Source organism: Crocuta crocuta, unplaced genomic scaffold (genome assembly GCF_008692635.1).
Source record: "Crocuta crocuta isolate KB4526 unplaced genomic scaffold, BGI_CrCroc_1.0 scaffold179, whole genome shotgun sequence".
Lineage (NCBI taxonomy): Eukaryota > Metazoa > Chordata > Mammalia > Carnivora > Hyaenidae > Crocuta > Crocuta crocuta.
Genome location: NW_027551568.1, coordinates 1,653,908 through 1,667,900, shown reverse-complemented (window position 1 = coordinate 1,667,900; position 13,993 = coordinate 1,653,908). Strand labels below are relative to the sequence as shown.

Sequence of the window (13,993 nt, the reverse complement as noted above, 5' to 3'; positions counted from 1 at the left end):
TAAAGGAGAAGCTCAACGAAGAGCTCCAAAGACAACCAATCAGTGGTGAATACCACTGTTCTAAAAGACCAAGACTGAGGCGGCTCCGGGCTCTGCACAGTGACTGGGCGGCCCGGGGCCCAAGAGCACGGCCTTCTGTCCTGCTGCGCATCAGTCACGGAGCTGCGCCTCCCCTCCCACTCCTGCCCCCACAGCCGTGCTCATCACAGGCGGATTCCTAAGCTTCACGCAAAGCTCATCATCTCTGTAACACCATCCTGCCTCTCGCAGCACTTGGACAACGGGGATGTTAAGGGAGACCCGCATCTGCCCAGCATACACTTTTCTTCCCCCTTCTACCAGAAGTGAGAACTGCTCTCCTATACCATGATACAGGTTCCACTGTGAGCCCATGGAGAGCAAAGCGTGTCCTGGGACATGCTTGGTGGGGTAATCAGAGCACGTGTAGGCACAAGGCTTACATTCGAGCAGAGCTGGGCTGAATCCAAAGAAGGAACAAGGAATGTCCTCACGGCGCACGACATCAGTGGTTTAACGCACAGATTACTATCTAAATATTCACTTTGTAAACGCATGATAACCCCATGGAAAGATCCTCACGGTAACATCGATTACAAATAACATGCATGTGAAAAAGTCAGTGATAAGGAGAATGAAATAAAGTCACTTTTGGTAAGTTTATTCACAAACCCAATTAAACAGTTCCCTAACAATTAACATCATATATTTAAAATAAAAACTAGTTGGGCAGTCACTGCTAATACCGATAACAACAAACGAGCAGACAATGAGGCTCCTGGTCTTGCCACAGGGAAGGAAACAAGTCTGATGAAGCTTCTGGATTCAGCACCAGCTCTCAGGCAGCACAGAAAGCTGGTGCGGGCGGGGCTCCATGGGCACCCAGGCTGTGAGATCCACACCCTGAGCATCACCGAAGGGCCAGGGGCTCAGGGTCTTCACAGATAAATTACAAGGGGAAAAGGATGGTGTGGAGTGAGGACCGGGAGGTTAAAGAATTATCAAACACACGGGGAACAGAAGGGGTGGGGAATCGCTGCTTAACCACGATAGTCTCTGGGGTGATGAAAAAGTTCTGGAAATAGATACTGGTGATGGCTGCCCAATGCTACCGACTTGTTCACTTAAACACGGTTAAAATGGCAAGCCTTATGTTGCACATGCTTTGCCACAATTTTTAGTAACTGATAATGTAATATACCAACAGCCATGGAACCGTATACTTTAAATAAGTGAACTGTACGGTATGTAAATTGTATCTCAGCAAAGCTGTTAAAAAAAAGAGAGAGAAATAACTTTCTTGAACTAAGTCTGTTCCTTTACACGAGGTCAGCGTCACAAAATTTGTGTTTGAAAAAAAAAAAAAAAACAACCAAAATACGAAAGATATATCAAATAAAAAACCAGGCAAGACCACAGCAGCACACAGCTGAGTTTTAGGAGAATAAAAAAAGAAAGAGGAGGTCTGTCCCAGAGGCCAGCTCAGCGGCAGCTCGGGGAGAGGACCCCATGCCTGGATGGGCCACACGGAGGGACTGACTTCCCGGGTGCCATGCTCGAGGGTGGCCACGGGATGCACACCCGCCAATAATTCATTAAGCTATATATTTGCTTTGTGTAGTTTTCCTTATCTGTATTTACTTCATAATTAAGTTAAAGAAACACAGGCCCAGAGCCCACTGTCAACTAAAATACTGACAACTACAGATTTTACGTGCCACAGATGTGGTCATTACTTTAGGGGGTGGTATTTGTATACAAGTCGTCCCAAACCTTGCACACGTTGTTAAATGGAGATCTGTACACCAGAAGCTCAAACCTGAACTACTCCTGGGTCTGAAAAGGGAGTCTGCCAGGGAGCACAGAGGAGCTGGCCCTCCAGGCATCACCAGCCCCCCTTGGGAATGCTCTCTTGCCTCCTCCCCAGCTCTGTCCCCATCTCTACTTCCCTGGCTCCCACCCTGTTCCCATGAGCAATACTGCAGCTTGACCCCAGAATGAACATTCAAGACTAAAACACTGCCAGTCTTTGGAGTGTGACCATCACTGTACAATGAGTGACTAAGAAATCTGGAACTAAGGCAGTTTCAGAACACGTTTCAGGTCCCACTCAGCCCCAGTTTGATGATAAGCCCAACAAACTGGCGCCCCAGAAAAAGAAAAATACAAGGCCCTAGAATCCTGATGTAAGAACACCTCCCCCTTCCCAAAACTCATGTCTTTTCATAAAAAGTGCTTTTGGTGGATGTGAACATTGAGACTAGGGGCAAAACCACGCTCTGCATTTCCAACTCACAATTTTTAATACTTTCCTGACTCTCTTCTGTGGGAGTCAAAGTTAGGACACTCAAGTCTCCATGTCCCCACCACAGAATGTGCCAGATGCCTGCAGAGTGGACACAGAGGGAAAGGGTGGCTGGGGAGCAGGCTGAGGGGAAGCGGATGCCAGGAGGGGTCAGGAGCCAAGCGGAGCATAGGCCACACCCACACAACATTTTGTTCTGATTCCTCTGCCCCCACTGCCTTTATCCAACTGCTTTTAGAGTTCTTCTCTCTAGAGGCAAAGTGTTAAGTGGGGACAGTTATGACCCCTCAAATAGGATTTAGGAATACAGGAAATGAAAACTAGTTTGATACATGGGTTTCAAGAGAAAAAAAAGTGACTGCTGTGTTAAGTCAACTACAATAATAATTTATTTACTTAAAAATAATTTCCCTTCAGGGCGCCTGGGTGGCTAGTCAGTTAAGCCTCCAACTTTGGCTCAGGTCATGATCTTGTGGTTTGTGGGTTCAAGCTGTGCTGACAGCTCAGAGTCTGGAGACTGCTTCAGATTGTCTCCGTCTCTCTCTGCCCCTTCCCCACTCACACACGGTCTCTCTCTGTATCTCTCTCTCAAATGTAAAGAAACATTAAAAAACAACTCCCTTCTTTGTGAATCTGGTCCAAATAAACTTCAGCATGGACATTTAAATAAAGGTGACCCTGGTCTGTGCTGTTATTAAGCATCTAGAGTGCAAGAGTCTGGTCACACGTGGTTGGGTCCACAGAACATCAGCGCACAGGGGCTGCAGATCCAAGAGGCTCCTCCCAGCGGAGCAGAGCCACGTGGGAACACACCGCCCCCCAGCCGCGTGGTCTCGCCCCCCCATCAACCGGGGCACATGGCCTGCATACGGTCCTTGGCCCTGCCGTCCTGGCACACGTGGGGAGGCCCCATGGACGCCCTACACCAGGAAGAAGAACCCAAGCCCTGAACAGAAGCACGGAGGGAACATCTGAGAGACACAAATCCCTGCCCTCAGCACCCAGGAGCCCCTGGCACCGTCAGCTCCATGCTGGAGGCTGCCTCTCTCCTCCCACCCCCTCCCCGCACCCCCCTGGACACCTGAGTGCCACAGCACACATTATGCCACAGTCACCCAACCAAGCCTGAGTCTCGTCAGAGTAAAACCGTATGTTTACCATAGCTTGTCCTTATTTACAGGGAGTTTGTGGTGTTAAATCCTTTTTTGCCCGAAGTTTTTACTCAAATTCTAGTTAGTTAACATATACGGTAAAGTTGGTTACAGTGTAGAATTTAGTGATTCATCACTCTGTGGTGGTAAACGTTGGTAGCATTATTACAGAGTTTGTTAAGCTAACGCTTAATTGTATTGTTCTTAGGGTTTTAAGCTTCTGTCCAAGCTGTGTTCTTCCCAAGCCCTGTGACTTTCTGGGCAAGAGCTGCACACTACAAAGGTGTTCAGATGCACACATGCTACACCACAGGGAAAAGGCCCATGCTGTCACCCCACAGAGACACATGCAGATTAAGACCAGATACCTGATCTGCGACACCAGTGCTGGCAAGTTGCTCTGGAGAAGTGGCTCCGAAAAGACCAGGTTTTCAAACAGATGTTTGTTATGCAGCTCCCACGTCACCTGGAACTTTTTCAAGTGTTCATTTTCCTAGTTAAATAAATAAACGGAAGATGTACCGTATTGATGAGGACTGAAAACTGCCCAGAAGAATCCACCCCGCTCCTCTAGACAGGCCCGAACACCCTGTGGATGAGGGGGCGCTGCTCCCTGTGCACCCAGAGCACCCCGCGATGCAGGTCTCTGGCCACACACGTGGGACCCCACCTCTACCCCCTTCTAAACTCAACAGAGAGAGGGGGTAAGACGCACACAGTTGAAGAAACAGCACAGGGAGAAGCACATGCACATATTTGACGGTCATTCCGTACGACTGTGCTTCCAGGATGCATGGCAAGCCCTGCTCTTCACACAGGTTAAGTGCACACCCACACGCAGGTGTCACCAGAGAGGCATTTGCTTGCCTGTCTTGAGAAATCTCCCATTCTGATAGATGCAAATAATTTCTCCACTAGTGATACGCCATGAAAAGTCAGGTCTTTCCTCTTCCTAATAAACGCAGGCAAACTCATCAGTTACTGGAGACATCTTTTAAACGTTCAAGAGGGTCCTGGCTACCACGGAAAGTGACATCCGTTTGCCCTCAACAAAAGGTGGCCAGGATAGACAGCAGTACCTCTCCTAAATGCAGCATTCCCTCCTACCGGATCTTGCTACCAGCACATGCACGTGGGAAGTGACGCTTCCACCCATAAGCTGCACACGTGCACGACTTGTGTTCACAGTCTTACGTCCACGGGGAAGTGCTCCTTCCCCAAGTGACTGCCAGCTCTCGGAACTGCTCAGCAAGATGCCGCAACGCTCCATGATACGAAGTGCTCGCAGTGACCACATGTAGTGGTCTGTTCCACAAGGTAGCCACACTGAATCAAAGCGATCGCACCTGGAGATGTAGTAAACGCCTACACAAGAAGACTCCATGTTTTGCCCCCTGATAACTGGCTGGCACGGGGCTGAGAGACCGAGTTAAAATGATCATTTCCTGTTCCTGAGCACCAACACCAGTGAGACAGCACTGAGCGCACACCAGTGGCATCAGTGCACCACAAATGTGTGCCCACTCCGTCACCTACGGTGCTCTCCCCATACCCTACAGAGAGCGACCGAGTGAGGAAACCACCGCGCCTGCAGAGAACCTCAAACCTCCAGCGTGACCCACGCTTCCAGAGCTTGCTCTCACTCTCGCAGATGTGCCTTCCGGCACCTCTCGGAACCATCATTCAATACAGGAACGTTGGCCCAGGAACCAATGAACTCAGCCCCACTTCTGGAATGAGAAACTGTTACCCAAAAATGTAATAAGGACGTGATCACAGACGACATGCTGAACATGCCACGTATCGCAGGCTTCAGCAGAGACGGCTCTGTGCAGCTGCTGCGCCAACAGGGGCACCAAGACCGGCACCGGGAGCCGCCAGGGGGCACAGGGGTAGGCAGCGACGGGATTCCAGACTCGGCTCTACAACCAGAACAGGCAGGAGCTAAGGCCGCCGGAGCTAGAGCCCGGAGAACAAGCTCACCAATGACTCAAGCTGGGGCTTTTCTATCCAGACTAGTTTTACTTTTCACATTCAACTGCAAGAAGGTTTCTGGGATTTGGAAGAAGAACGAGAAGGTATTTAGAATCGAGTTCTATAACAGACCTTGAGAGATACCAGGATACTCAAGATTCTTCTGCCCTTGTGGATGGAAATTCAGATTTCATGATTACTGCAGTCTAGCAAGGCATTTCACAGACAGTGAGAAGCATAACTTCAGTCCTAATTTTATTTTAATATTTAAAATAAACTATTTCTGGGGCGCCTGGGTGGCTCAGTCGGTTAAGCATCCGACTTCGGCTCAGGTCATGATCCCACAGTTCGTGGGTTCGAGCCCCATGTTGGGCTCTGTGCTGACAGCTCAGAGGCTGTAGCTGCTTCAGATTCTGTGTCTCCGTTTTTTCTCTGCCCCTCCCTTGCTTGCACTCTATATAATCTCTCAAAAAAATTTTAAGTTTTTTAATAAAATAAATTTGGGGGCGCCTGGGTGGCTCAGTCAGTTGAGCTCCAACTTCAGCTCAGGTCATGATCTCACAGTTCATGAACTCAAGCCCCAAGTCATGGAGCCTGCTTCCGATTCTGTGTCTCCCTCTCTCTCTGACCCTCTCCCATGCACATGTGTGTGTGCACACTCTCTCTCTTAAACATAAACATAAAAAAATAAGAATAAAATAAAATAAAATAAATTTTGTTAAATGTTACCCTATCGAGGTGCCTGAGCAGCTCAGTCATTTGAGCATCTGATGCTTGATTTCAGTTCGGGTCACAAGTCCAGAGCCATGAGATCAAGCCCCATGTTGGGCTATGCACTAAGTGTGTAATCTGCTTCGGATTCCGATTCTCTCTCCCTCTTTATCCCTCAGCCCCTCTCCTCCGCTCATGCACTTTCTCTCTAAAAATAAAGTAAAACTTAATTTAAAAATAAAATGTGAGACCCCATCATCCTCTGATTCCCCAGGGCATTGTGGAATTAACCCACAAGTAAGTGCCTTTCCCATGAAAGTCTTGTTTTTAAACATACTTTCTATGTCTAGATGTATCCCGTGGATTCTGCAGAATCAGAAAAACAGGAGACGTTGTTTGCAGAGAAGCCAGTCAAGTTGCTGGCAAGGTTTGCGCCGCAAGGTGATTTGTTGCTTTAAGGAAAATAATTAACCTGATTTGTGGCCAATTATAAAATCTGAGCTCTCAAGTAAAAATCAGAACTTTAGAAAACTGTCACTGTGGCTTGAAGCTTCTCTGTTCTGACGAGAGTCAGTGGTGACAGTAACAAAGGTCACTTTTTACATGGAATATCATCAGGAAGAGCTGCACTAAATTATTCAGTGAACCAGTATTTTCCAAATGACCAATGCATGATGCTAGAAACCCCCGTGTGGGCAGATACACTCAAAGTGTGGGCTACAAGAATGGTTCTGATGTTAACAGTACCGTCAGCTCAAGGGTTTCAGAGTCTACACTGCAACTCACCACTAACAGGCTCTGGGGGCAACTGGGTGGCTCGATCAGTTAAATGTCCAACTTCAGCTCAAGTCATGACCTCACGGTTCCTGAGTCCGAGCCCCGAGCTGGGCTCACGGCGGGTGGAGTGGAGCCTGCTTCGGAGCCTCTGTCCTCCTCTATCCCTCTCTCACTGGTGCATGTGCTCGCGCTCTCTCCCAAAAATAAGCATTTAAGAAGCACTAAGGCACTGCTGTACTCTCAAAGAAAAATGGTTGAAAAGGCTATTAAAATATGCCTCCCTTTTCCAAATACATATCTGTGTGAGGCAGGATTTTCTTCAATAACCACAGCCTAGGCAACGTATGATAAGAGCATGAGTGGAGGAGCATTTAGAAGAATATATATGTCCTCAATTTGATCCAGAAAACTAAGAGATTTGCTAAAATGTAAATGATGCCTCTCTTCTTACTAAACATGTTTTAGAAAATAATTCTTTTTTATTTAAAAATATGTGCTATTTATGTTATGTAATGGGCTCATGGCAAAAATGAGTTAATAGTTTTAAATTTATTTTAATTTCAAAATAGCAAATATTAATAGATAAAATATAAAAAGACAAAAGCCCTTTGGAGTCCTCAGTTTTAGGTTTAAAGGGCCCCAAGCAAAAATGCTGAGAACTACTGCCTTGAGACACTAACGTTAACTCAATCTTAACTCAGCTGCGTCAGTTTCTTATACTGCACAGATCACCCTGCGGGCATGGAAGGAGATTGTTATAACTCTGTGAACCTTGATGGATCCTGATTTGAACACTCCAACCATAAAAGAGGTTTCTGAGGTAATTGAGAATTTGTAGATAGATTGGGTGTGAGTCAGTAATAAGAGACCACGGTCAGCTTCTGTGACACAGCAAGGTCACTGTGGTTACCTGGGATGACGCCAAGCCCAGCACGTGCGCACTGCTTGATTTACTGACGTGACAGCCTTGATCCCATGGGTTTGGGAGTTGCTGTACCCCACCAACGGCACTTGCTGAGACCACAAGCCTAGGTGGCAGTTGGTTCACAAACTTTCTGGGAGGCTGTACTTCACCTTTGCCCACCCAAGATCGCAACGGGCATATGCCCTTGCTGTCCCTCCGGTCCGAAGGCCTCTCCTTCACTCTCACACTGAGGAGGTGGCCATCTGAGGGCCCAGCACTGCGTGCCGATGCCACCCGGGGTTGGGCCCAGGCTGTACGTCCCGTCTTCCACGATTACAAGTCCTTGCAGCAAATGGCGGCTGTGGAGCACGCAAATTACTCAGGGTTCCAGCTTCTGGGGTGTTTTTCGCCCCTAAGGCTTCTTGCCTCTCATGCCACCTCAGCAATGTGTTGTACAAGCTCTTATCCTTGTTTTACTTTATGTCGTCCAGTAATTCAGTCGTTTCCCTTGAAGGAAGGAAGAGTTCAGGGTATCTCGGCTGCTGTACCACTGGAAACCAAAGAGAGTATCTCTATGTGCAACCAAAGTGACGTAAATCACTGACCAAACAACTATATTTTGTTCTTTGTGCTTACGAATTTTTTCCAAACCACAAGAAAATATTTCTATGCAAATTTCTAGGAATTTGCTCCAATAACCAGGGTCCCAATCAATGTTTGCTTCAAAAGCCATATTCCACTCTAACTGCCTAAGGAGGGCCCGGACTTAAGCACCAGCTGGGGCACCGCAGCAGTGCCCTCCACTGCTGCGCACGAAGTTCAGACAGCCAGGAGACACCCTTACTTCGGTTGTCCCCTCTCACAGCAGACTTGGGAAGGTCTCAAGGTTGTGGTCACGGAGGAGGCGGAACCAGATGTGAACTTCTGACTTACTTTCAGTAAGCCGAGGCAGAAGAGGGAGAGCCGCGTGAGGTACGCAAGGAAGGAGTGAGGTGGTGGAGGCGAGCCTGGCTCTGTTCAGGGCACTGGCATTCAACTGCAGAGTCACGTCCTAAAGCAGAAACGCTGCCCCCCCGCCCCCCCCGCAGCTCCTACTCTCTGGACGCAAGCTCTCCTGGAGGCTGCAGGGAGTCAGTCACGGGAATGGCAAGGTCCACCGCAGGAATGCTTGGGAAAGGCCACGAACCCCTTGAAATTACCTGCAAAACTGTGTATCTGCACATTTCTCTTGCGGGGAGGTCTCTCAACTTTAGAGTCACATAAAGACCATTACATTTAAAATCTTAGGAATTACTGGTTACTATATTCATTTCAAAATGTAGTTTTACCAGTGAAAAGTACTCAAAACTAGCCCAATGAAGTATCATTTAATAATAAAATTTTATTATTAAAACAGCTCCACAGACTATCAGCAAATTGCTATATCTGTAACAGTCCAGAAAGCACGAATGGCTGGTCTCTCGGGGACCATGGTCTCCTTCTATCCAGCAGCTGCACCGACTGACGGGGCTGACAGAAGGCACTGATCTCCAGCTTGGCTTGTTTCCAGTAACTGCCCTTTCACTACATGCCTCTTTCTAACCCATCCGTGCCAACTTACCTTGTGAGGTGGTCAGTGACCCACAAGGACACACCTGCCTGTCTCCTGTTAGCACTACCAGACCGGTGGGAGGGGGGGCCACCACCAGACCAGTGTGTGTGTGTTTGGGGGGCACTACCAGACCGGTGTGGGTTGTTTCTGTGAACCCATCCCTAACGCAGGACTGGACTGTGGAATCAATGACTGAAAGCCACAGGGCTGTCAGCACGTGCCCTCTACAGGACTCATGCTCTGCGTGCACACATTGATGACAGAGTTAACGACTTAAGACAGAAGCCATCTCTCTTTGTTCTCCCTGTTAATGCATATACTGGTCCTCAACTCATGCGGTCCCCATCTCTCCCTCTTAGGCCTCCAGGTCTCCAAAGAGTATTTCTATGAATGTGTCTGCCCAGACATCAACCCACACAACACTTTTATCCCATGGCAAAGTCCAGAGAAAGAGAAAAGGGACAGGAATCAGCTTCTTCCCTACGTGCCTGAACACCACCAAGGAGGATGCTGTGGCGGTGCACACGATCAAACACAAGCCTCACAGCTTCTCCCGACTGCAGCCCTTCCCCACAGCTCTCCCCGGCGGAACCAGAGAAAGGCGGCTCTCCCGCTTACCAGCGTGCCAAGGAACGTGCTGATTGTGCGTGCCGCCTGGCAGAGGGCGCCGTACTCCTCGAGGAGGAGGGAGATGAACTGGTGTGCCTGCGGAGGGCCCTGCAGGGCAGACGGGGCTTTCACTTTGGATGCGGCCGACAGCTGCCGGAGGAGTCGGACCTTCATCTCCAGCACATACTCTCTGGCCTGCTGTTCCAACCGCTGGTACAGCTGGTAAGGGTCCCTCTCACAGAGCCTGCGCAGAGAAGAGAGAGTCACCTCTGACCCGTGACCCGCCCACATAAGGCCCTCCGTGGAACTGTTCTCTACGGGTGAGCAAGATCCTGGAGCCCCTGAACAGGCACCCACCCGACGACGGCAACAGCCATCTTCACAACCACCTGTGAGAGGGGACAGCACCCCACTCAACAGAGAGGAGCCCAGGCACAGAGAGCACAGAGAACTCCAAAGTCATCGGCCAACTGACAGAAAACCCAGTGTTTACTCAGAGCTTACCCTGCACTAGCACTGGCTCTCATGTGTACCGACTCTGTCGATCACTGAGTTCACCCCTCAGCTCGACACACAAGTCCACACGCGCCAGGTAAAAGGCAGCTCACGCAACCAGCAGGGGGCAGCACTCACACACGGGCACCCCAGCTGCGGTCTTGGGAGGGATGTGCTTTCTCAACCACAAGATTATCAAAAACACAGGAGACTGGAGACAACTTTCAATGTCCATATGTTAGGTGAAAAGCAACGATCCCAGCAGAAATGACCCCTGGCTTGCAGAACTAATGCAGCTCTTCTGTCCTCCTTTCTAGGAATTCCGTATACAATCCAAATGGGCTTATTTTTATAATCAGAGGACACTGTCGAAACAATATGTCCCTTTTTAAGTTATCCCACCAAAAAAAACAATAAAAGTGTATAAAATAAAATCTCTAAAATAAAGAGCAGGGAAAAAATTAACAGGCCTTTCCACTGGGCTGCAGGAGCAGTTAATATATCTATGAATTTCCTTCTTAACCTGTAGATAATCTACTTGTAAAGTGGCCGTTTCCTCTAAATGTGAGCTTCTGAGAAGCCTGCAGATGGAAGCCTAGGGTCCCTGGGGCAATGACAGGGTCCGTCTGTGACCTGCCACCAGGAAGACGGGCTTTTGAGGCCAGAGCTTCATTAGACATGAGCTGCAAAACGTATTAGGCCAAAGTTCTGGACTTTACATAATGGATCCTTTCACCTTCGGGGCGCCACATTCGGTCAAAAGGGAAGAACGTAGGCTGCCATCGAGTCCAGTTTTAAATTAGCGCACCACGCCACCTGAGTTACAAAGACGAGAACCTAGTGAAACCCAGCAGTGGAACATGGGAAGCCTTATGCAAAATGTGGCCAGATTAACCATAAAAACTGATGGGACTCCCATTGAGGTACGTTTCAGAAAGACAGTTTCTTAATTTCCAGCACAACAACCATCCTGTGAAACTGAATGGATTTCATGTGTTAAATGGACATCACAGAAGACTCAAATGACAGACTTATAAGGAGACTGGATGCCTCTTAGCACAGCGCATTACACATCCATTTTATTTTATGTCTCTGTCCATCTCTAAATTCTAGAAGTTTAATGAAATAACCATGTGGTACTTCTGCAAGCAGATTTTTAAAAAACCATGTGACCAAGAGGCAGGAGTGTGCCGAAGATGCCACGGTAGTTCATTCATACATACCAGTGTCAATAGACACTGGCGCATGCGTGTTGACGGCTATTCTAACCTGTCAAACCGCGGCAGTGAGGAAGCCAAGTAAATAAGCTCCGGCCTCATGACGCTTATGGCACATGCATACGTATGATGGAATCCTAGGTAATGGCAGTAACACAGTAAGAAAGAAAGCCAGGGAGAAACAGTGATGGCAGGGAGGTGCCGCAGGTCTTAGGGTGGCCTCTTTGAGAAGGTGACTCCAAAAAGTAATGTGGACAACGGAAGGGAGGAAAAACAACCCAAGGAAGGAAGAACACTGCAGACAGAGAGAAGAGCAGATGCAAAGGCTCCGGAGCAGGAGCGGGTGTGCCCAGCAGAGGAATGACAGACGGGGGCTGGCGCCGCCAGACGCAGTGACTAACAGCAGGCGAGCGGCGCAGAGCAGGGCCAGGCAGGACACTGAGGGCCACAGAAAGGGGGAAAGGATTATCACCGGCTTTACGGGCTCCCAGGAGCAGGCTTTACACACATCCCGCATGCAAACAACAAAAACAGCAGCGTTCTTAGACACAAGGACCAGGGGAATACGGCGTCTGATACATACACTTCCAGGTGGGCATGAGATTTCCACTTTGGTAACAGCATTAGTTCACTATTAGAGCAACGCGGTTTCCCAGTATCACCCATGGAATCGCCACCATCACACCTCTCACCACACTGTACCCGCTGAGTATTCTCCTTCAACTGCCTCCTTTGACTTTAGCCGCTTCCTAGCATTCACACTGTATGAAGTCATAGGCCTGAGGTGCAGGTTATGTTTTTTCTTCGTATTCACTTCATACTCACTGGGCAACCTAACTTCTAAAACAGGCACATACCACCCGGAACCACCTCCTGGAACATCAGGGGTTCTCAGGTCAAGCGCTAAACACACTGGCCAGATTCATCCACTAGTTAGTAGAACCCATGGCCGATCCCTGTTCCAGTCTCCAGGATAAACTGTGCTGTACAGCAAACAAGGGTTTCTAAGACCCCCAAAGGCGCTGCATTCAAAATGTGAGAAAAAGGAACAAAAAGAGAATCAATCCATGAAATGTCTAGCTCAAATTTATCCCTCTTACTTGGGACATGCCAAAAAAAGAGAAAAATGATGCTACAAATGGCTAAGGAAGAATAAAAATTATGGCCGCCTCAAGTTCCGTATCATCATCGGGCACGGGGTGCTGTGGAGAACACACACCGTGCGGTGAGCCACTCTTGTCTGAGAATCGCCCACAGGGACAGGCCTGGCTACAGCAGGCTTGGCACTCACACTTCATGTGTGTTCTCAAGCTGCCTGACCTCATGGAAGCTTCTTCTCACCTTGATAGTGGGATAACTTCCTGTCCTGCTCTCCTTGGGTTAATTACATGCAAGAGTGCCTGAGAATATGCTTAGGTAACGTGACCCTGGCACAGAAAGTACTCAAAAAGCAGTGTTATGGTCTGTCTCAGTGCTAAGAAATGAAAGAAACACGTCAATTCATTTGTTTTTTAATCATACAGACAAGAGGCATTTCATCAGAATTGGAATTTGAAACTTTACCATAACACCGGGCTTGCTTTGGGCCATCTGTCTGCTGAAGACTGGCAGTGCACTCAGGCAAGCAAGCCGGCTGAGCTCACTGGATCCCGAAAGGAGAGGCCCCCCCGCCCCCCTCCCCACCCCCACGCAGAGGGGAGGCTTCCCGGGCAGCAGGTGAGGGAGGGACATGACACAGGGGGCAGCGTGTACCTATCCACGAGCTCCTTCACCCCCTCCTTGTCGGGCACGAGACTCTGGTCTTGGTCGTCGGCCAGCGGAGTGCCCGCCTGGCGGTAAATGCAGCGGACCATGTAGCGCACTTCCGACCAGTAGTTCTGCAGCTGCTGGGGCTCCCGGTCCGTCTCTGCCGAAATCTCTCTGTGAGGCCGCACAAGAGCAAGGTCAGAGTCAGTGCAGGGTCGGGGTCGCCCTTTACCCTCCAGACAGCCCAAGGGGGTGGGGGCGTCTGCTGTGTATCCAGGTGCTCCCAGCTGTCTGGTCCCTATACCCTGGGCTCCAGGACAATGGGCCCCTCCTCGCACGACGGGAGCCAGTGCACCTGGCATCCCACGTCGGGAAAGGGGATGCTCCCCTCCATCTCCAGGCGCCCGCCTAGGCAGCCCTCACTCCCCGTGAAGCCCGTGTGCCCCCCACCCCCACTCTGAGCCACTACGGCTGCGGGCCCGAACCCCCCAGGTC

General features: G+C 49.3%; 1 protein-coding gene across 1 annotated transcript in view; it reads right to left on the bottom strand.

The window, feature by feature from the left end:
• Positions 1-13,691, bottom strand: part of FAM193A (family with sequence similarity 193 member A) — a 65,465-nt gene extending 51,774 nt beyond the window's left edge. The window contains exons 1-3 of the mRNA XM_077750419.1: positions 13,505-13,691; positions 10,050-10,284; positions 3,843-3,967 (exon numbers count right to left, since the gene is read on the bottom strand). Coding sequence (XP_077606545.1) covers positions 3,843-3,967; positions 10,050-10,284; positions 13,505-13,605 — 461 coding nt within the window. The 5' untranslated portion in view covers positions 13,606-13,691. The remainder of the gene's footprint in view (positions 1-3,842; positions 3,968-10,049; positions 10,285-13,504) is intronic.
• Positions 13,692-13,993: the final 302 nt, after the last annotated feature.